This window comes from Callithrix jacchus, chromosome 18 (assembly GCF_049354715.1).
Source record: "Callithrix jacchus isolate 240 chromosome 18, calJac240_pri, whole genome shotgun sequence".
Taxonomy (NCBI): domain Eukaryota; kingdom Metazoa; phylum Chordata; class Mammalia; order Primates; family Cebidae; genus Callithrix; species Callithrix jacchus.
Window position 1 is genome coordinate 38,556,410 of NC_133519.1, and position 22,012 is coordinate 38,578,421.

A 22,012-nucleotide genomic window follows, 5' to 3' on the forward strand; every position below is an offset into this window, starting at 1 on the left:
TGAAGACAGCCCAGAGATAAAGGTGTTCTGATTGAAAAGACTGGTTTGATTGAGGAAGAGAAAGTTCTGCCTATTTTAGTGTTACTTTTCAAAAATTGGTAATGTATATGTGTTATATACATCCCCATTCTCTGACGGCACCAGGAAATAATAAAGATTTATGTGCATATCAGTCTTTTATCCTAAATATTGCTCTAGCAACTATGATGTATTTACTCTCTACTGAGATTCAGAGAACAGACAGTTCTCATGCTAAATTTCCCAACTACCCATTGCAAAGTGTTATTTGCAATTGATTGCATTTTGTTAAGCATTGTCCATCACTTAAGAATTCTCCCTCAAATGGAAATTCTCATTTAAAAAGGTAACATAGAAAATCTTTAACTGCCTTTTTTGATAAGGGAGGAAACAATTTAGAGGATTTATCCAATTATGTTTTATTCTTCTGTTTCAGACCTTTCAATAGTTTTCCATGCTTGTACCCTCCTGTAGTCTTAGACACAGGGGACAGAGAAAGACTTGTCTAATCTATAAACCCATGTGGGGTACTCTTTACTTTTCAATGATTGAATAACACCTCAAATATCCTTATATTGTTATTATTGAGATAGAGTCTCACTCTGTCACCCAGGCTGGAATGCAGTGTGGTACAATCTCTGCTAACTGCAACCTCTGCCTCCCAGGTTCAAGAGATTCTCCTGCCTTAGCAGCTATATGGGAGTTTATTATGTATTAAAGTACACAATCACAAAGGTACAGTAGGCTCCACAAGCTGAGGAGTGAGGAGAGCCAGTCTGAGTCCCAAAACTGAACAACCTGGAGTCCAATATTTGAGGGCAGGAAGCATCCAGCTTGGGAGAAAGATGTAGGCTGCGAGCGTAGGTCCATCTGTCCTTTTCATGTTTTTCTGCCTGCTTTATATTCTCTGGAAGTTGATTAGGTTGTGCCCACCAGATTAAGGATATATCTGCCTTCCCCAGCCCACTGATTCAAATGTTAGTCTCCTCTGGCAACACCCTCACAGACACACCCAGGTTTAATACTTCATATCCTTTCTTGGTAGAAACAAAGAGTACGAACTTTTACTCCCCTAGTTCTATAAAACTAATCTGGGGCCAAAACTAATCTGAGAAAATGCTTGTCTAAATTAGAAATTGGGGAAGATTTATATAAATAACAGATTCCCAGGTCCCAACTCGAGAGATTTGGAGTTTTAGGGACAGGTACCCAAAACAACAAAACAAAACAATGTTTAACAATGTCTCTGTTGAGTTTGGAAACTCTGTCCACAAACAGTCATTTTCTATGTACTAGGCTAATGTCTTAATGCAAATCAAATGAGATGTGTTTCATAACCTTGAGGAACCGGCAGTGTCGCTTGAGATACAATGATAAATTCATGTCACAGGACAATGTGCTAGTAATAATCAAAAAAAAATAAAAGCATGCCAGAGTATCGGGGGAATCCCACAGAGGAACATTGAAATCATGCCAGAAAGTGGGGGAAGGCTTTTCAATGTGAGTAGTCTTGAGCTAAGTTTAAAATAAAGAGTAGGGGTTAGCTAGGTAAAGGAAAAGATCAGAAGACAAAGTTGGAAGATGATAGAGGCAATTAAAAACATGCTATTTCAGGACCAGCAAATCTTTATTGCAAGATCCAATGAGGAGTTGTAGAAGATAAGGCCAAAAAGAGAGATCGATTCAAAATCATACAGAGTACTGAATACTAGCCTAGAGTTGAGAGTTTTGCAAATTTTAAGCAGGTAATAACCAAATGAGCATCTCAGAGCAGACTAGCAGCTATTTGGAGTAAATTAGTGGCTATGAGATGGGATATTGAGAGGCCAGGAGAAAGGCTAAGGCCATAACCCGGGCGATACAGCACAAGAGCCTGGATGAAGCTACATCCACACAGGTGGAGAGGCAGACATAGCTTTTCATAGGGTTTATCTAGAGAAATTCTGCAGAGTCGGGTGACTTGGAGTGTATGGAGTGAGTCAGAAGTAGGAAATTGGGATGATTCTGTGGTTTCTAGTTGGAGTGACTCAGTGTAAGATCAGGCCATCACCAAGGTAGGAAACAGAGAAGGAGAAACAGCATTTGACCTGGAATTTACAAACAGTCCTTACAGTTGTGCTTTTTAATACCCCCAAAGGCATTAAAAATATTATTTCCTAGAAGGCAATAGGTAGCCAAAATATCACGGCCTGACAGGGGAGAAACAAGAAGAAAAGGCAGGTGGATGTTAAAGGTGTGGTGGAGAGAGAAAAAGATAAGCAAATTTTGTCTTGAATGTGACTTCACTAGAATGTGTTTCCCACAATTTGTTGTTATTGAGGAGATGTCTCAGTGACATATTGTCTTAGAAGAAGATGACTGCACAAAGACCAAATGGATCGGTAAAATCATCTAGGAATTTTACAAATAATACTTGAAAAAAATCAACAAAAATTTTCTTTTACTTCGTTCAGAAGCAATAGCTTCAAAGTTGACCTTGCAAAGTCACTCTCAAGAGGTGACTTCACTAATTCTCACGTTCTAACTTACCACATTTTCCCATGCTCTTGCCTTTACTGGACTTGGGTGTGTGTCTGTGTGTTTGGGGGCAATTCCCAGAGGGAATTTGACCCAAATCCTCTGCTCACTGTTGGCTTCCCTCCGAGAAGAGGAACAGGAACAATGTGACCAGGAGTGCCTATTTCCAGCTGGGATGTCATCTGAGTGTGAATCCTGGAATGGCTGACTAACTCAGATTCCCTGTACAAAGCCTCCCCAAACAGTACTAAAATAGAATCAAGGAGAGTTGGGGTATTCTTTTATCCTTTTTTCTTCAGGTATTGAAAACAGCAACAATGGAAGAGTCACTCTGTGGATGGTTCAATATCTAGCAAACTTAGAGTGAAAAAAGGATACAGAAAAGTGATTCTTAGAGAGAAATCTGACCTTGGTATCTGTTTCTTGCTTCCAAAACTTACCTTTTGCTAGTCCTCTGGAAACCTCTCACCTGCCCCAGCTCAGATAGGACTTGGAGACCAGCCAGTAGAATCAGTTGCTCTAGGGTAGGCACAGCTGACTGTGACATGAGGACCTGTGCATATTTGGCATTTGTCCTTCCATACCACATGTATCTTCATTTTCTTTTCTTCTTCTCTCTCTCTCTCTTTTTTTTTTTTTGAGACGGAGTTTCGCTCTTGTTACCCAGGCTGGAGTGCAATGGCGCGATTCGGCTCACTGCAACCTCTGCCTCCTGGGTTCAGGCAATTCTCCTGCCTCAGCTTCCTGAGTAGCTGGGATTACAGGCACGCGCCACCATGCCCAGATAATTTTTTGTATTTTTAGTAGAGAGGGGGTTTCACCGTGTTGACCAGGATGGTCTCGATCTCTTGACCTCGTGATCCACCTGCCTTGGCCTCCCTAAGTGCTGGGATTACAGGCATGAGCCACCGCGCCCGGCCCTCTTCTTCTCTTTTATGTCCCCTTCTTCCACATTTTCTTTCCTGTCTTTTCCTTCACTTCTTTTCTCCAGTCTTTTTATCTGTTTATCTCTTCCCTCCATTTTCATTTCTTCCTGTTATTCTTCCTTTGCTTGCTTTTGTTTCTGCTATTTTCCCTCCTTTTCTGGCTTCTTTGACTAGGGTACGCAAGTGTGTGGGCTTTGGAGGTGAATTTCTGGGTTTGACATAGGCTCTACCACTTCTTTTGTATATGATCTTGGGCAAATTTTTTTAAATTTCCTATATCAAAATTTCCCCATCTACTCTGAAATTATATTAATGCCATCTGCTCCAGAGTTTCGTTATAAGGATTTAATATGGTAATATAAAGCTGTAAAGCACTCAGCATAGGCAGGGCATAATGTAAGATACTACTACTGCTATTATTATTATTTTATGAGAGGGAGTCTCACTCTGTCACCCAGGCTGCAGTGCAGTGGCGTAATCTCAGCTCACTGCAACCTCCACCTCCTGGGCTCAAGCGACCCTCCTGCCTTAGCCACCCAATTCACTAGGATTACAGGCGCATCCCACTACCACCTGGCTAATTTTTGTATTTTTATTAGAGACAGGGTTTCACCATGTTGGCCAGACTCGTCTCGAACTCCTGACTTCAAGTGATCTGCCTGCCTCAGCTTCCCAAAGTGCTGGGATTATAGGCATGAACCACTGCACCCAGCCCTAGTGTTAAATTTAAGTCTCCTTTGGAAATCAAGTTCTCTCTCTAGGCATTGTTTGCCTCCATTTGGGTGCCTTAGAAATAGAATAATTCCTGATCTCAGATCTCCCAGTAATCTCTTTGAATGCAAAATTTTAAGAGTCTCATTGCTCTACCTGAGCTAGCCGGGCAGCAAAATTTAAAGAAAAACTAGATTCTAATTCTAAATGGATTCTAAATCATCTCATCTGATTTTTTTCTTATATCACAAATAGAAGTAAACCCAATATTTTCCTTCCTCATGTCATATTTCCATGCGACATCTCAATGAGCAAAGCAATGCATATTACAACATCAGATAATTTAGTTGTTTACTTGTGGTTTAATGACCTGAGCAGATTCATGCTTTGAATTCAGCCTCTGAAATAAATGAATGGTGCAGTTTAGTTTTATGATGTGTTTTAGAGTCAGGCTCATCAAATGAGCCACTTTATCTGACTGGCTTTCCTCTGCTGTGACTTTTCATCCACATGTTTGGTATGGGCTGAGAAGTAGTTGATTTCACCTTCAAGGTACTTCTTTTTTATTTCTTTTCCTTCCCCTTTCCTCTTTCATCCTTCTATAGTCACGTTTCCAACTTTAAAAATCTAAGCATTATTAACATGCAGTGCCAGAACACAGCCTGAGGCACCTTGGCCAGTGTTTCCCATCTTTAAAATTTAAGGGGAAATGCTCATGATTAGCATCTATATCTTAAGGTTGTTGTGAGAATTAAGCGTGTTATTTATAGAAGGGCCAGTCACAGAACAAACAATAATAAATGTTTTTCAAAAGGTGGTCCTTGTAATACATATCTTCAGAAAAAGGGTCAGCCAATATTTTTTTGTTTCTTTAATAGAGAAAGAATGAGGGAGGTAGACTGGGGAAAACGGCACTGCTCACACTTGCTGCTAATAGCAGTGACTTTGAATTATGCAGCAATTCTTTTTTTTTTTTAGGCAGAGTCTCACTCTGTCGCCAGGTGACAGGCTGGAGTGCAGTGGCACAATCTCAGCTCACTGCAACCTCCGCCTCCCAGGTTCAAGCAATTCTCCTGCCTCAGCCTCCCAAGTAGCTGGGACTACAGGCACACGCCAGCACGCCCAGCTAATTATTTTTTTTGTATTTTTAGTAGAGATGGGGTTTCACCATGTTGGCCAGGATGATCTCGATCTCTTGACCTCGTGATCCACCCGCCTCGGCCTCCCAAAGTCCTGGGATTACAGACTTGAGCCACCGCGCCCAGCCTACCCTGCAATTCTTGATTATCAAATAGAGTGTACAGCAACTATACAGTCTCAGTGAGAGTCTGACACATCTGTAGTGTAAGAGAAGAATGATAGTTTGGTCTGTTTTGAGGGGAGATTCTGAGAGTTCCCTCTAAATGTGTATGAAAAATTTAGATTCCTCTATGTATTTTTCTTAAAAGATGGTCAGGTCCATAGTTTTTACCAGATCCTTAAAAGGATCTATTACTCGGCTGGGCGCAGTGGCTCACGCCTGTAATCCCATCACTGTGGGAGGCCGAGGTAGGTGAATTGCCTAAACTCAGGATTTCAAGACCAGCCTGGTCAACACAGTGAAACCCCATCTCTACTAAAAAAAATACAAAACATTAGCTGGGCCTGTAGTCCCAGCTACTCACGAGGCTGAGGCAAGATAATTGCTTGAACCTGGGAGGTGGACAGTGCAGTGAGCTGAGATCACACAACTGCACTCCAGCTTGGGCAACAGAGTGAGACTCAGTCTCAGAAACAGGGATCTATTACTCAAAAGTGTTGAAGAGCATCCGTGCTTAACATCTTGTACTACTCTTACAATGGGAAAGAAAGATGATGAAATGGGAGTCTCATGACACAATAAACACAGCACACGTTGCCTATCACTGAGGATGTGAACGTTCTGTGACCTCTTTTCCAGGAAAGAGAATTATTAAGAGAGAGGGAAGGATTTTGAAGTTTGGGTAAGAGTCTATAGCTCCTTTCAGCCCTCTCAATTTCCCACTGCTCTACCATCTCTCAAGCAGGCAGGTCATCGGAAGTAAAAGAACACTTCTGGAAGGTGAACTCTATCAATTGAAAATCGATTGAGAATCTGCAAGCAAATCACTTAATCTGTTTAGCAGTGTCTGAAGCTAAGATTGCCTTGGTTCTATGAGGAAAACCAGGCAGAGCAGTGGCATGAACTAAGGAATAAACAATATTCAGTTTATGCTTTCTTTCCCAGTTCACTGGCATAGGAGGGATTAAAAACTCGGTTTGAGTCTTTTTCTAAAGTCACCCTACACTCTGATGTTTCTCATAACATGTCTCTGTGGATCATTAATGTGTTTCCAAGCAAATAGTTTCATATGGAGCGTTTATTTACCCTTATTATTAAGATGCATGTGTTTCACTGGAAGCATCAGCTTTGAGGCCTATAAAGCACATTAGAGAAATATGCATGCAAAAGGAAGTAGTAATCTGTCCAGAGAGCATGAGCAGGCAAGCTCACCATAGGAAATAGTGATGAAACAGCAGGGAAATACAACCGAAAAACACACTCAAAAATGTATTACATAAAATAATTTACTTCTCATTCAGAATGACCTTCCAGACCTATTGGTAAGACAGCAGTCTGTGAGTTCAGATACAATCTGAAAGTCATGACAATTATAATAGGGCAAGACCAATAAAGTTACACATTTGAAGTCAACTAGAGACAAAATTGTGGAACTGTGTATAACAGAAAATGACACTGATGAGGAACTGCAGGGATATTAAGGGCAAGATTGCCGGAGAGACAAGAAGGGTACAATTAGAAAATCTACATCTTTAATACAGTGATATTTGTATGCACACACTCTGTGTCTTCATTTTGCAGCCCATTACATTGGCTTAAAAGCCACAAAGGTACTCATGCATGTAATTTATACTGGAGAAACAAATGCAGTGTATGTGGATGCATGTGTGTGCACTTTCAAAGGCAGTATTTTTAGAAGAATGAGAAGAAAATTACTTCCTGGGCATTCATTAATAATACAGGTGATATCCTGCACCTCCATTTATAAAACAATATAATAATAAAAGCTTGTACAAAATAACATCATAAATAACATAAATGAGAAGTTTTCAAGTATTTCAATGTGCCTTGAAAAGTTTCAAACAGTAGCTCTAACAATTGGTTAGACGATGATTTTTTTTCTTTCCTTTGCCTCCCATTTAGTCTCAGAGCCTAAAAAGAAATGCTTCAGTCTCTGTTAGCCCTGATGTTTGGAATGAAATTAACAAGATTCTACCTTGGAAGAGAAAACTTACGTGGGCTCTTCAAATTGTGAAAACTTGTTTCCCTCTTATAAAATATAATCTTTCCCCTGCTGCTGGTTTATAAATATAGGCATATAGCCCAGAGCCATTATAAAGAAACAACAACCAACCACAATAAACTAAGAAGCCTCATCTGATGGCTAAGGTTCTCAGGAAAAAATGAGAAGAGCACCTTGATCAGGAGAGGAAAAAAGGATAGAGGGTAAAAACGGTAACCTTTAACTTCTGCGCACTCTTTCAGCCAGTAACTTATGGTAGGTGTGGCTGGTAAGGCCTTCACTGCATTTCTTCATTCAGCTCAACAGTCTCCCCACTCCGTATCAACCCAGCTGCTAATAAGCATGCCCTGGCAGCCTAGGAGCTCAAAAGTGCCATCAGTGAAAACCAGCTCAAAGGAGCTAAGGTATTTGCTCTTTAGAATAGTGCTTGAAGTGGAGGCTGTCAGTGGTTAAATCAAGCGTGAAGTTCCTTGGATGCTTCTCCAGCGAGATCCATGGAATTTTACAAAACCAACTTTCCACAGGTTAGCATTTCTTTCTTAGCCTACGTGGCAGTTAGTTCATTTTGCCCTGTTCAAAGGTAGTATGAAAGAACAGAGATCGAAACATGCATGTAAGTACATACACATACTCTAGTTATGAGCACCTAGGATCTTTCCCATCATTCTTGCAAAAGTTTGTGTGTGTATATACATACACTCATACATATATATGTATACACAGACATCTATATACAGAAATAATGTATATATGCGTATGTGTACATATATATCTATATATATATATAGACATACACACAAGCACATATCACAGATCAACCTCATCTAAACATCTAGTCTGCAGAATGTGCTGGCCAACAGAATACATGTGCATGTGGCTGTCATGTGACATGCACTAACCAACTAACCCAAGATAAAACTGTTGGGAGGAGGAAACTGCCAACTATCTTTGAAAATCCAGATTGACCAGGCCGTGATTTAGATATTTGCTCCCATAGAACTCTCAAAGAAACTTAGGGAAATTGGACTGGGATGGGGTCCCACCCCGATGAACACTCAAACACCAAAAGCTATATCTAGTTTATGCGTGGAAGTGACTCACACATGGCAGGCAGCATGACTATTAGGCTACAATGTGGATAAAGCACTGGAGCTTAATACAGATCAATATTTGGCCTCAGGTTTTCCAGAGCATTGAGTCTCGGCATTTCATCCCTCTGCCTCCATGTGAGAATCAGGCACACTGGGGGACCAGGGAAGCACAGTCTGCGGAACTCTTGGCTCCTTTCTGCTTCTCTGCCCCACAGCTGGAAGGGTTGACCAAATCAAGATAGAATCGTGACTTGAGGAAGCGGCGGTAGGAATCCTTCTCCATCAGGTTGAAAATTTTCTTCTGGGCCTCATCGAAGCAGGTTATTGTAGGCTCCAACATGTTCCGGCTTGTCTCTTCCCTGGTGCAAGAATCCAGGTTCACCTGAGGGGCAAAGGCCAAGACTCCATTAGACCTATATCCCGATGGGAGGCTGCATGCTTTGTAGCGACTTGTAAGTGACTGTGTACCCACCATATTTCAGAAGTGAAAAACAAAAGTGACATCAGGCTCGTCCCTGGCACATGTGAGAGAGTATAAAAGATTCATTCTGTTTCAGAGTAGGGAGGGCAAGATCTTCTGTTCTAACAAATTGGGGAGATTCATCAGAAAACTTCATGAAGGGAGGTTATGTAAGTCACATGGACGAAGGAGATTTTTTAAAAATCTGATTTATTTGGGGTTGTCAAGATTATGATAGTCAGCTCCACTATTCTAGGAACCTTCACCAAGATCCAGAGAGTTCTCTGCCATAAAAGCTTAACTTTTTGGTTGTTTGGCTAATGAGTAGAAGGAATAGACAGAAAGCCGGATAGAGGGAAAAAGTTCTAGTGTTTGATTGCATAGCAGGCTGATGACAGTTGTCAATAGTTCTTGCTGTATATTTCAAAATGGCTAGAATAGGAGATTCGGAATGTTCTCTAACACAAATAAATGATAAATATTTGAGACATCTATGTACCAATTGCCCTGATTTGATCATTACACGTTGTATGCATGCATCAAAATATCACACATACCCCATGACTAGGTACAATTTTCATGTATCCGTAAAAAACCCACCTCTTTGGTTGCCTGGACTGAGATGAATTCATTATAGATCTTTTTGGCCTTGGGACTTAGTTTAGATGGTGATTTGATTTTCTTGTACTCTTCACAGCTGATCCAGAAGTCAATATTCTCCTCACTATATTCAGACTTCAAGAAAGCTTTGAAAGCTGCCAGCCCACCTGTGATACAGAAGGAAGGACCACAGTTGTCATCACACCGGCTGGCCTCTTGGATATGAGATTTCACATAAAGCTGAGGTACTTGGGGAAATAAAGCATGGGTTCAAGCAATCCCTTATTTCATCCGCTTTTTTCAAGTCACTTGGAGTCAGGTAACCCTAATCTGTGTTTGATGTCTAGTGGATTCCAGTTCTACCTAATGATTCACACTCAAGTTTGAAGCCTCTTTCAAGAAAGTATTTCGTTTCTGAAATGCCTATGCAGCTATCTGTTACCAAGGTGGATATGGGAAAGAGAAACTGATATTGATTTTGCAAGAAAATATCAATATTTATCATTTTTTTCTCTCTTCCCTTTTTCCTTGTGATGAGAGAGCTGATTTCCTACATGGTTCCTGTATAAACTTTTCATTGTATATCGCAAAGCTCTAGGGCATTTTAAATTTTAAACAGACTGAATATAAGACCAAAAGGGTCTCCTGAGTCTGAATATCAGAAAGAAGCCAGGCCTTGCTGCAGTTACTAACAGAGCAGCACGATATAACTTGTCTGATCTAGAGTACCTCATCCAGGTTGCTGTCAAACTTACATTCATGACTAATCAGGTTTTCCAGTGATTCAGCCCATTTCTTGATTTCCTCTTGGCTCACCCTAGAAAAATTAGAGAGAAACAGAAAATAATTGGAATACTATGATACAAAATTGGGGCAAGAAATCTAAGATCCTGAATGTAAAGCAGAGATTTTATTTTCCATCATTATTACAAAATATATTGTTGATGAGGGCAGTTTTTCACTAAATGTATAGAAATTTCGAATGTAGTTATACTCTCCATGAAAAGGGGGGCTCTCTTGGTTCAAATCCAGCTTAAGTAGGAGCACAACACATCTATCATCAGATAGTTAATACTCGATAGATCTTCACCAGGCCTTTTCTCTTACCTCTGGCAAATAACCACTTTGTCCTTCTTGCAGTGAGAAGAATTATGTTCACAGGAATCAGATTTCTGCAGCAGGAAACCTAGCCGATGTTTCATATCTTTTGCACTGCACAGAAGAGGAAAAAAAGAATCAATTATGATAACCAACTTTCATTAAGAGATACCTAATGGTAGAGCTTCAAGAGTCCATTACTAGTCTATGGCTCAGAGGCATTTATTTAGGGAATAGGAGTTGGAGGTGGCATGAACTCTGAGGAAAACAAGATTCCGCTTTTGGTTGCCTATGACTTGCTACAAAACCTTGAGGCACAGTCATAACACTAGTTCCTTCATCCACAACTTGAATTCTGACCCTTCAGTTTACCTCAGAAATCTCAGAAGCCTTTGTATGCCGGTCATTTTGACCAACAGAATACCTTTGGTATCTTCAATAGAACCACACTGAAAACATGAGTGATCTCTGAGTAATTTTTAGGAATCAGAAGGCAGCAGCTGCGAAAGATGCACATCCTTGCTGCACGCCACCTTCTGGCAGGTGATTGCCATTTCCATCTGTCTCCCTGCTGGCAGAGAGGGAACTGTAGAAGCACCTCAGGAAAGTAAAAGTCTATTCCGTTCCAGCCCTGTACATGGTGGGCCAAGCAGTCCCTGCTGTGGGGTATGCAGGGAGAATACACTGAGGTGCGCAGCTCCAGCAGAGGGAAATGGAACATGGACGGTGAAAGCAAATGCCCAAGCTGAAACCTGAGCTCCTTGGGGCTTCTTTGTAGACAGTACCTGCTGCTGCTGCTGCTTTCCTATTTAATAGCTACGTTAAAGGACATATACACTATAAAGGGCATTTGGGGCTTAAAAACTATAGGGAGAAGGAGGCTAGAGACATCACTGAGCTTCTAGTTTATTGCGGCCGTTTTAATAGGTAGCCAGGGCACAACAGGGCTCCGGACTAACTAGAAAAACGGGGTCCTTTAATAAGCCTTAAACTCAACTCTCTTACTTTTTCTTAACTATCCTCTTGCTTGCATCTCTTTTATTTTAAAAGCCAAGAAATAATTTTAAAAGAGAAATACCATTCTTTAAAAAATGAATAACTAAATGTTCCTATTTGGAGCAAGAAAAATAAAGCCACAGAGATATAAAGACATTTAGGATGACTACTAATACATTAGTGGCTTATGTGTGTAGGTTTTCCCAGAAATTCTGAATTCCATTATGTTCGCTGACTGCCTCTTAAATAGTATTTTCTCTTCCTCCCAAGACTACTTTCCCTCCTCTGCCTCCCTGACTGATGACTGGTCAGGGGATATACTATCCTTTTTGATGATAGTGAGATATAATCCTGAATGTTAGGGTAATTCCGAGGTGATAATATAAGTATATCATGAAGTCCAAATAGAAATGAATTCATATTTCCATGTGCTGGATCCACCTGAGATCTGAGAGCTATTGATCAATGCAGGGGCTAAGTGTGCTTAGCAAGTATTCTTATAATAAAACCATAAAAATAAAAACCAAAATGACTTCAGAAGTTATTGGAGCCAGGAAATCTAGATTTGGCCCTAACTCACCCACCATCTATGTGACCTTGAGTAGGAGATGGCTCCTCTGGAGCCTCAGGCACTGGTGGTAAAGATGTTGCACTAGACCATTTGGAGTTTACTGGTGAGGAAAGGGAAGAGCAGCTCATCTGGCTAACACAGGGTTTACCTCCTTAGATTAGCTGCTTAACTCTTCAAGGGCAGAGCTCTAGTACTACCTTTCTTTATCTGCCTTGCAAAATATTTACCAGAGCATAACTTCTCCTGACCCTCTTGTATTTTTGAATGGTTCATTTTATATGTAAGTTAACTGAAGCTTGAAGTGATTTGCCCCCCTCCATTCAGAAAATTAATCATGAAGGTCAGAGGCACTTATTTCATACTCTCTGCCAGACCCTCCTGCTTCATTTTAAAGAAGCCATTGACACTTCCACACTCATGAATGACACAATATTTGAAAAGTAAATGTTTGAATAGTACATAAAACATTATGTTTTCTGAAATTATTTCCAAAATAAAAGTTGTGGTAATTTCTATTTGCAGGGTGATAAGAAAGCAGGTATATACCTCTAGAATGACTTTTTACCTTTATCTGCAAGATTAAGTAATGGAATATGCACTCATTTTGTGTTTCATTTTCAAGTGGCTAATATACGATCATTCTCTGAATGCATTTGTTTATGCTTTTAAAAGCATAAACAAATGCATAACTGTATGCCTGTAAGGTGTTTTAAAAACATTAAGAGAGCATACTAACAAAACAATGTCTTTAAGGTGAGATCTTCTACAAAACTGTTAACTGATTTGTAATGATCAGTACTTCTCAACCACACTCATCTAAGATACTTTAAGAACTAGAGATAGAGCAGAGAGATACGGAAGATCTCATTGTAACATTTGATTATAAGAACATAGAGAGTGAAAGATACTGAGCACCACACAGAAAGCATAATGCCTTTCCGATAATGCAGCCAAACCTCATTATGGGGTACTTTCCCTCAAACAAGATGTAGCGTACAATCAGAAAGCCCAGAGCCAGGCTTCTATATACTCCGGGGATGCTCAAATAACAGTAGGAATCACAGATGGAGATATTACAGACCACTATCCATAGCCTCAAACCTTATCTCACTTCTTAATTAAAACTAGCTTGCTTAGACCTGGCTTAAAGAACAGAACGGTTACCAAAATTGAGGTCATAAAACAACACGTAAGGACTGAAATTTGGGGAGCACATGTCTTAAGTCACAGTATCTAGCTTGTCTTGGAGGAAGAAAGTTAGGAAGTCATTGCTCTCCTGACCACATTGTTTCTAACTGCACAGAACTAGGTTAGTAAGTACAACATGTAAATGACTGAGAAAGTCTATCCAAAAGTTCAGCATGGTTAATGGCTGAAAGCAATCTTACCTCCTCAAGCAAGAAGCCGGCAGACCTGCAAGCCCTTTGCACATCTTATTTAACAGCTTGGGATTTGCAAGCAGAAAAGAAATGCGGCAGGAGGAGCTGTGGCTTCGGCTTTGAGCGTACTTTGCCTCTTCTCCGGCAAAGATACTGTCAGAATTCTCTGAGCGTCTTTCTCCCAAGCCTGTAGGGGTCTCTTTTATAGCCCAGCTACGACCATCCAGCCAATCAGACGACAGCTCTGCAGTACCAGCTCCTCTGTCTCCCTCTGCCTCTCCAGCCCCTGAAAGAGACGAGGAAGAAAAGATTGACGCATCAGCAATGCTAAGCGAACGAGCAGAGAAAATCCTTCTGCAAAGTAGGCAGACAGAAAAAAATGTACTCAACGTCTCTATGAATGTCAAAGGTTTAGAATTTCTAGAAAAGGAAAAAAAGCGTACAATGCTGCAAAATATAGTATTTATTCATATATCTATTAAAAAAAAAAACAATATCAAGGAAAGTTACCTCCTGAAGGAAAAGTACCAGCAAAAATTCTGGAGCTTACTTAGGAGTTGACTCCCAATGTCCTTCCTCTTTTGGATTAGAAGCATCATATTATACATGGTCCAAGGTCTGATCTTCACGGTTTCCAAAAGGGAGTTGGTAGGATCATCGTCTCCATGCAGCGATTTGCAGAAGTTGCCTTGGTTGTTATGCAAACAGGAAGGTGGAGAGCAATAGCTGGATGACAGACAGTTATAAGCCCGGCAGCAAAGAGAAACTAGCCTAGGAAAAATAGATTCGCGCTATCTGTAATCAACCCGACTGCGGAATACTTTTCTAGAAATCTTGGTAACAACAGAATTCAGCCTAGCACTGACAGTTTCTCCTTTACATGCCTGCATCCTATAAAAGTCTAAAACAGCAGCTCGAGGACCAAAGGAGGGAGTAGATGAGCAAATACACACACCAATTCTTATTGGCAAATGGGTTTATGTCTTATGTAACTCTAAGTCTCCAAACTGCTATCTCAAAAGATAAAGAGGGATGTACAGAGAGAGAGAGAGAGCAGGCAGAAAAATATGTAGTTTGCCTTATATATCACCGGCCTTCAAACTAATCATATCAAGTCCTATGGGTGCTTCTGAACACCTGGACAATTAGTATCTTTTACGTACAATATCATGGACTGAAACGACTGCGTGGACAAAAACATTCAGGCATTTCACATCTTATGGCCAGATATCAAATACCTACACCAGAGTTACAGAGGGATCTTTTTCATGGAGGAAAGCTATACGTGGAAGGGGGGAATGAATTGCTAAGTCTGACCAGAACAGCTTTCATTTTGAAAGCAGATAGGTTCCTAATCATAGGCTACCATGAGCTGTTCTTTATTTATAAGAAACAGAGGCATCAAATGGTTTAGGTGGAAGAGGTGAAAATAGTTGGGTTCCAGTGAAATGCAAAATACCAAAAATATGGAAAGAATGGCACAAAGCAATGCCCATACGTGGCCCTACCTAGTACATGCCCTTGAACATCCTACGCTGCCCCCAGTACCACCTCCTTCCATGACTAGCAGAGCAAGAAGACAGCAGACAAATATAAAATGGTGGAGGGACCATAATCCACAGAAGATGCATTTAAATTATAGGAAAAAGTCTCTAGCTGCCCATAAAGATAGAAAGACGTTTTATCAGATTAGCTACTGGGCAACTTTTCCTTGAATTATAACAGAACAAATGAAAGTTGACAGCCATCCCTGATGGTGGTATGGAAGGAACTGCAGTACAATGTGAAATCAGGGAGGTCATCAGACCAAGGAAGACGAACCAGGGAGAAGAACCAGTCAGAACTGACATCAAAGAGGACAGATTAATTAAAAGGGAAAGAAGGTCACTCAAAGAAGAACCATGACCTTCTTTGTTTACCTACGCACCTAAGAGAGTGATCACTCAAATAGATTGATTTTGGGAACATAAGCGAGGACCCAAGAAGATTTACTGATGTCTGAAATTCTACAATGAGAACTTTATGTCTTGGACTTAGAATAAGAGAAGCCTGATTTGTCACGAGTTAAATATAAATCACTGCAATAGATGGGACTTTAAAGGCAATCTAGCCTAACATCCTCATTTCACCAAAAAGGAAATAGAGACCCAGAAAGAGAAAGTGACTTGCTGAGGTTACAGCTTCTTACTAACGGAGCTGGGTCCAGATCTAGGTGTCTCTATACTCAGTTATGTGAGTTGTCCGCTGTGCTATCCTGTAACTCAACAGTCTGATCAAATGAGATAAACTGTATAAATAGAGATATTTCCAAACTATAAAAAATAATTTTTCCTCATTCTATTATACACAGTAGAGAATAGAATCCAATGTTAATCTTACATCTTTTATTCAAGGACTGCTCACTTGCCCAATCTGTTCTTGCTCCGTGAAAGCGGGAGTTGCAGCATACCTCACTGTGCTAGTTCCCTATTAGAACCAGGTCTTCTAACCTGCTTAACTCATTACTCTGTTCAGGCATTTCATATTTACTCACTTCTTTGGCTATTAAACCTTGCTTTCTTAGGAGTTTAAAACTTTAAAAAAAGTGTTTGTAAAACGCTTCACATGAGTTAACTTATTCTTTCACTGTGGGACTTGCAGATTGTGTTTGAGGAGGCGAGGGCTGGTACATCATGATACCTTGACAACCTTCCACCTTCTTTCTCTGATATGCACAAAGCAACGAATTCTGTTATTCTATGATTTGTCAATCCTGGGTGACTCTGGTAGTATAGAAGGGCTTTACTCTCAAAAGATCTACTTGTTATTTATTCATTTGTTTAAGAATGAATAAATAAAATTCATTGGTTTACGAAATATCTTTTGACACCTACTCTGTATCAGGTACTGTTTGAAGAACTGTATTTAGCATGGTGAACAAGCAGGCAAAATCTCCGCCCTAGTAGAGTTTTCATCCCAGTAGGAGGAGTCAGAAAATGAACAAATCAGATGATTCCAGATTTTGACCTGTACCATGAATAAAATGGGCAGGTGATGTGCTAGAGGGCGATCAGATGGTGAAGGACTAATTTAGCCAAGGTGGTCAGGAAAGGCCTCTTTAAAGAGGGGGCATCTAAAATAAGATTCGATGAGTGAGAAGCAGAAAGCAATGCAAGAAGCCCAGGAATGAGTATTCCAAACAGAAGTAAGAGCGAGTGCGAGTGCACTTTACCTAAATTGAGAAAGAACACAGCCATAAAAAGAAATGAAATCGTGCCTTTTGCAGCAACCTAGATGGAACTAGGGCCATTATCTCCAGTGAAACAAGTCAGACACAGAAGGACAAATACTGCATGTCGTCACATATAAGTAGGACCTAAATAATGTGTACACATGGATGTAGAGTGTGGAATGATAGACAATGGAGGCTCAGAAGGATGAGAGGGCAAGAAATCAGTGGATAGTGAGAAATTACTTAAGGGGTACAATGTACCTCATTCAGGTGATGGATACCCTAAAAGCCCTGACTTCACCACTATACAGTCTATGCATGTAAAAAGAATATTTCACTTACAACCTATAAATATACACAACATTTTAAAATTTTAAAAAAATTGCGGAAGAAGAGGAGGGAGCCAGCATAGCTAGGGAATTGAGAACATGATGGAAGTAGCATAAAAAGAGATGGAAACGTAGACGACAGATCCTGCAAAGATTTGTAGGCTGTTGTCAAGAGGCTGGACTTTATCAAAGTGCAGTGGAAATCTACGAAAGAAACAGAAGCAGAGGAAGGGCATGATCTGATCATTCTGACTCTTTTGAAAGAATGATTGAGATGAGTGGGCAGAGTATCAAAGCAGGGAGACCAGTTAGCAGAGTTAGCAACTTGAATCCTGTCTCATCAATTACACACACACACACACACACACACACACACACACTAGATGGAGTCACCCTCTGTCACCCAGGCTGGAGTTCAGTGGCATAATCGTGACTCACTGCAACCTCCACCTCCCAGATTTAAGCAATTCTCCTGCCTTGGCCTCCCGAGTAGCTGGGACTACAGACATCTACCACCATTCTCAGCTAATTTTTGTATTTTTTAATAGAGACGGGTTTTTGCCATGTTGGTCAGGCTGGTCTTGAACTCCTGATCTCAGGGGATCTGCCCATCTCAGCCTCCCAAAGTGATAGGATTACAGGTGTGAGCCACTGTGCCTGGCCACAAATATTTATTTATTTATTTTATTACTGTACTTTAGGTTCTGGGGTACATGTGCAGATCACACAAGATTGTTGCATAGGTACATACATAGGAAGGTGGTTTGCTGCCTCCGTCCCCCCGTCACCTACATCTGGCATTTCTCCCAATGTTATCCCTCCCCAATCTCTCCACCCACCCACATAAAAACAGACAGTTTCTCCTGGGTCTTTGGGTCTTCATTTTTGAAGACTCCCATGTCATGTAAAACTTTAATTAAATAAATTGTTTACGCTTTTCTCTTGTTAACTTGTCTTTTGATATAGGAGTGTTGGTTGCGACCCTTATGATGGAAGAGAAAATGTATCACAGGTTTTCACTCCTACTGCGGCTTTGGGGGAGAAGGAGAGATAAATGAAGATGCATGGATACGCTGAAAACTAAAGTATGTTTCTTGTGACTCTGAAGACCAAAATTTACTCTGCAGCTGATGGGGGAGAAGCGGTAGCTCAAGTACTTAAGCCAATCGGGTTGGTGTTCTAGAAAGAAAACTTGGGAGGCAGAGCAAAAGAACACATTGGATATGAGAGAAATTGGCAAAAAGTTTGAAGGCTCTTATAATAGTCCATCTGAAAGGTGATATGACAATAAAAATATGAACAGGATTGTTGTGAGAATCAAATGAGGTCATGTATAAAAGTTCCTTAAACTGTAAAATGCTAACATCTGGAAGGTATTGTTGACTTTGACGACAGGCTTTAGAAGAACCGTTTCCTACTGGCGGACGTTAAGCCTCACAGCAGGATGTGAATTATGTGTGGTCTCCAGGTAAATTTCAATTTTTTCCAGCCTTTGCTCAGGGAGAACAAAAGAAAACATTTCTCAAGCACTGACCGCATCAAATACAAGGAAACAAGTCATTGTGGCAGGAGTTGCATCCTTTACTTCTACCAGACTTTACATGGGCCACTGCTTCTCCACTTGGCAGGATAGAGGCCAAGGCTCAGCCCCAGGCTATGCTTGCACCACTTCAGATTACAATTTCCTCTCAGCTGTTAGAAGCCTCCCTCCTTTATTGTTTACTACAATGGCCTAGACACATCAATGAGATTTCAGTTATTGATTTTTACAACTAAAAGGAAACATATGGGGCTGGAGGATGCTGTGTACCAGGAAGATAGACGGGGACTTCCCAAGTATGTCTTACTTTTGGGAAATGTGTCTTACGCTCTGCACCAAGCTTTGTGGGCATATGCAATAAATCAAGAACTCTAACCCTGACATTGGATAGCAGCAGGTGATGCATCGCTGATTTCCCTGGAAGAACAATACCACACTTAATTAGCTAGGGGGAAAATAATTCTTTTTCCCAAGAAGTAGGAGAAAACCCAAAATATCTTTATCCCAAAGATTAAATCTTTTTTCTGCAGCACTTAGCCCAAGATAGAAACAGCAGTTTCATAAGAGTTCATTTGCATTGTGCGGGTGGAAAGAAACAGTATGGTGTCATGAAAAGTGCTTGAACTTTACAGAGACGCAGACCTGGATTCCAATTCTAGATCCTCTAAGAAGTCTTGACAAATCAGGGTGAACTTTCTGACCTCTAGTTTTCTAATGTGCCCTGGACCTCCATTTGCCCTCACATTTTAACACTCTGGTACTCTCATAATTCAACCCACTCTGACTCTTCATCTTCCTTTCCACTCTTTCCTTCACTATGTTCTACTCTGTAGCCATCCCAGACCACTGAGTAGTCCCCACACATTTGTGTATTTCCCCTACTCTATGCCATCAACCTGAAATGTCCTTCTCACAATACCCTATCAAGCTCTCTTTCCCTTGTCCCCAGTGGTGAGCAACTGCTACCTCTGATGCAATCTGGGAGTACAGTGTTTGGGCCTGACCTCTGTTTCACTCCTCTTTAAATCTGATCATGATATATTTGACAGTTCAGTTCAGTTCAACAAACATTTAGGTTGAACATCTTCTATGTATCTGACAAAGATCCTCATTCTTGAGATATTAATCTAACAAATACACATAGAAGGTAGAGTAATGGGATATGACACTGAAAAGAGGGAAAGGAGGCCGGGTGCGGTGGCTCACACCTGTAATCCCAGCACTTTGGGAGGCCGAGATGGGTGGATCACGAGGTCATTAGATCGAGATCGCGAGGTCAATAGATCGAGACCATCCTGGTCAACATGGTGAAACCCCATCTCTACTAAAAATATAAAAAAATTAGCTGGGCATGGTGGGGCATGCCTGTAATCCCAGCTACTCAGGGGGCTGAGGCAGGAGAATTGCCTGAACCCAGGGGGCGGAGGTTGCGGTGAGCCGAGATTGCGCCATTGCACTCCAGCCTGGGTAACAAGAGCGAAACTCCGTCTCAAAAAAAGAAAAGAAAAGAGGGAAGGGAAACAGAATGGAGACTTGACCAGAGCACACGAACATGACTTTTTTGTGCCCCCTCCAACTCTCCCACCCCATCCAGCTTCCAAAGCATTGATGAATCTCCTGAAGCCCAGTTTAAGACCTTCTTTTGTTAGCCTACTCTGAATATTCTAGCTAAACGTCAACTTTTTCTTTTAAGCAATTGTAATCTCTATCAGTTTAGACAATACACGGTTTGGTTCATATTTCCAGGCCTTCCCATTCCAACACAACTGTGAATTCTTCAAGAGTTTTATGCCACTTTTCCACAATGCTAAGATCCTCGGAGGTTCTCAGTTCTGATTGGTTTGGGGCATTTTTAGTAGTGGTGCCACCACCTAAGTTGGCATGCCACCTCCCTGGGTAGCTAATCTGAGGCATATCACCCTTTTACATGTAGCTGTCTCTGGAATCTCTATAATAGAATCAGTTTAGTTTTTAAACAAAATCTTTAGAGACAGGGTCTTCTCCTGTCACCCAAGCTGGAGTGCAGTGGCACAATCATAGCTCCCAGTAACCTTGACCTCCTGCGCTCATGTGATCCTCCCTCCTCAGTCTCCCCAGGAGCTGGGACAAGTGTGCGCTACCTAATTTTTTAAATAGCCAGACACGGCCGGGCACGTGGCTCAAGCCTGTAATCCCAGCACTTTGGGAGGCCGAGACGGGCAGATCATGAGGTTAAGGGATCGAGACCATCCTGGTCAACAAGGTGAAACCCCATCTCTACTAAAAACACAAAAATCAGCTGGGCATGGTGGTGCGTGCCTGTAATCCCAGCTACTCAGGAAGCTGAGGCAGGAGAATTGCTTGAACACAGGAGGCGGAGGTTGCAGTGAGCCGAGATCTCACCATTGCACTCCAGCCTGGGTAACAAGAGAGAAACTGTCTCAAAAAAAAAAAAAAAAAAAAAAAAAAGCCACACACCATGGGTTTTATAATGCTTGTGAATTGTGTTTTTGTTATACTAGAAGGATATGGAAAACTTATGGCAAATAATAACAATAACAACAATAATAAATTTTATAACAATCAGGAGATGATGGTGCCTGACTGAAAAACAGGAAACCTGCATTCTATTTAGCTTTGGCTAGTAAATGAAAAGGTTAGATTGAATGTCAACATTTTTTTCCTCTTCGAGGTTCTTTTTTTTTTTTAAGCTTTCTCTTTAGGAATAGATGGTGCTCTAAAATGTTCTACCCAGCTCAAAGGAGAGAACCAGGCTGACTTCAAATGTTGGCCCTTAAAAGCTGTGGACTCTATGAGAGATGAAAGAGCCCCAGAGAAAAAAAGCTGGGCCTTCAAAAGAGGTACCGGTATGAAAAGCTTCACTCTAGAACAAACCTCTCCTCTCAATATCTTCATTATGGAGTCTCATTTCCTCCATCACTTCTTGCTTTTGCATTTTCTTCGTTCATAGTCCTGGGTTTCTCACACTTAATGCAGTATGTGAACCTGGACACAGCCTCCACCATGCCTCTGCCACATGCACTGAGTTTTGGCAACTTGGCCATTCTTCTCTGACATTTCAACCCTGGGCCCATCCTTTAGGTTTACATTACTCTGTTGCTCTCAGCAACTCAAAATAATAGCTAGTCTTGGGCCAGGCACAGTGGCTCACGCCTGTAATCCCAGCACTTTGGGAGGCTGAGGCGGGTGGATCACGAGGTCAATAGATCGAGACCATCCTGGTCAACATGGTGAAACCCCAT

The 22,012-nt window shown here is 41.1% G+C and overlaps 1 protein-coding gene across 1 annotated transcript; it reads right to left on the minus strand.

Moving 5' to 3' along the window:
• Positions 1-6,535: 6,535 nt before the first annotated feature.
• RGS4 (regulator of G protein signaling 4) lies at positions 6,536-14,593 on the minus strand. Its single transcript, XM_002760305.5, has 6 exons — positions 14,241-14,593; positions 13,700-13,976; positions 10,754-10,858; positions 10,402-10,463; positions 9,647-9,813; positions 6,536-8,968 (listed from the first exon to the last, which is right to left on the minus strand). Exons 1-6 carry the CDS (start codon positions 14,296-14,298, stop codon positions 8,729-8,731), a joined length of 909 nt encoding a protein of 302 aa, XP_002760351.1. The 5' UTR covers positions 14,299-14,593; the 3' UTR covers positions 6,536-8,728.
• Positions 14,594-22,012: the final 7,419 nt, after the last annotated feature.

Excerpts from the sequence above, each read along its gene's own strand:
- RGS4 (XM_002760305.5), bottom strand. The coding sequence starts at position 14,298 with ATGTATAATATGATGCTTCTAATCCAAAAGAGGAAGGACATTGGGAGT. Across the intron at positions 13,977-14,240 it reads CATTGGGAGTCAACTCCTAA|GGGCTGGAGAGGCAGAGGGA; the intron begins GTAAGCTCCAGA and ends CGTCTCTTTCAG. Across the intron at positions 10,859-13,699 it reads CCGGCTTCTTGCTTGAGGAG|TGCAAAAGATATGAAACATC; the intron begins GTAAGATTGCTT and ends TCTTCTGTGCAG.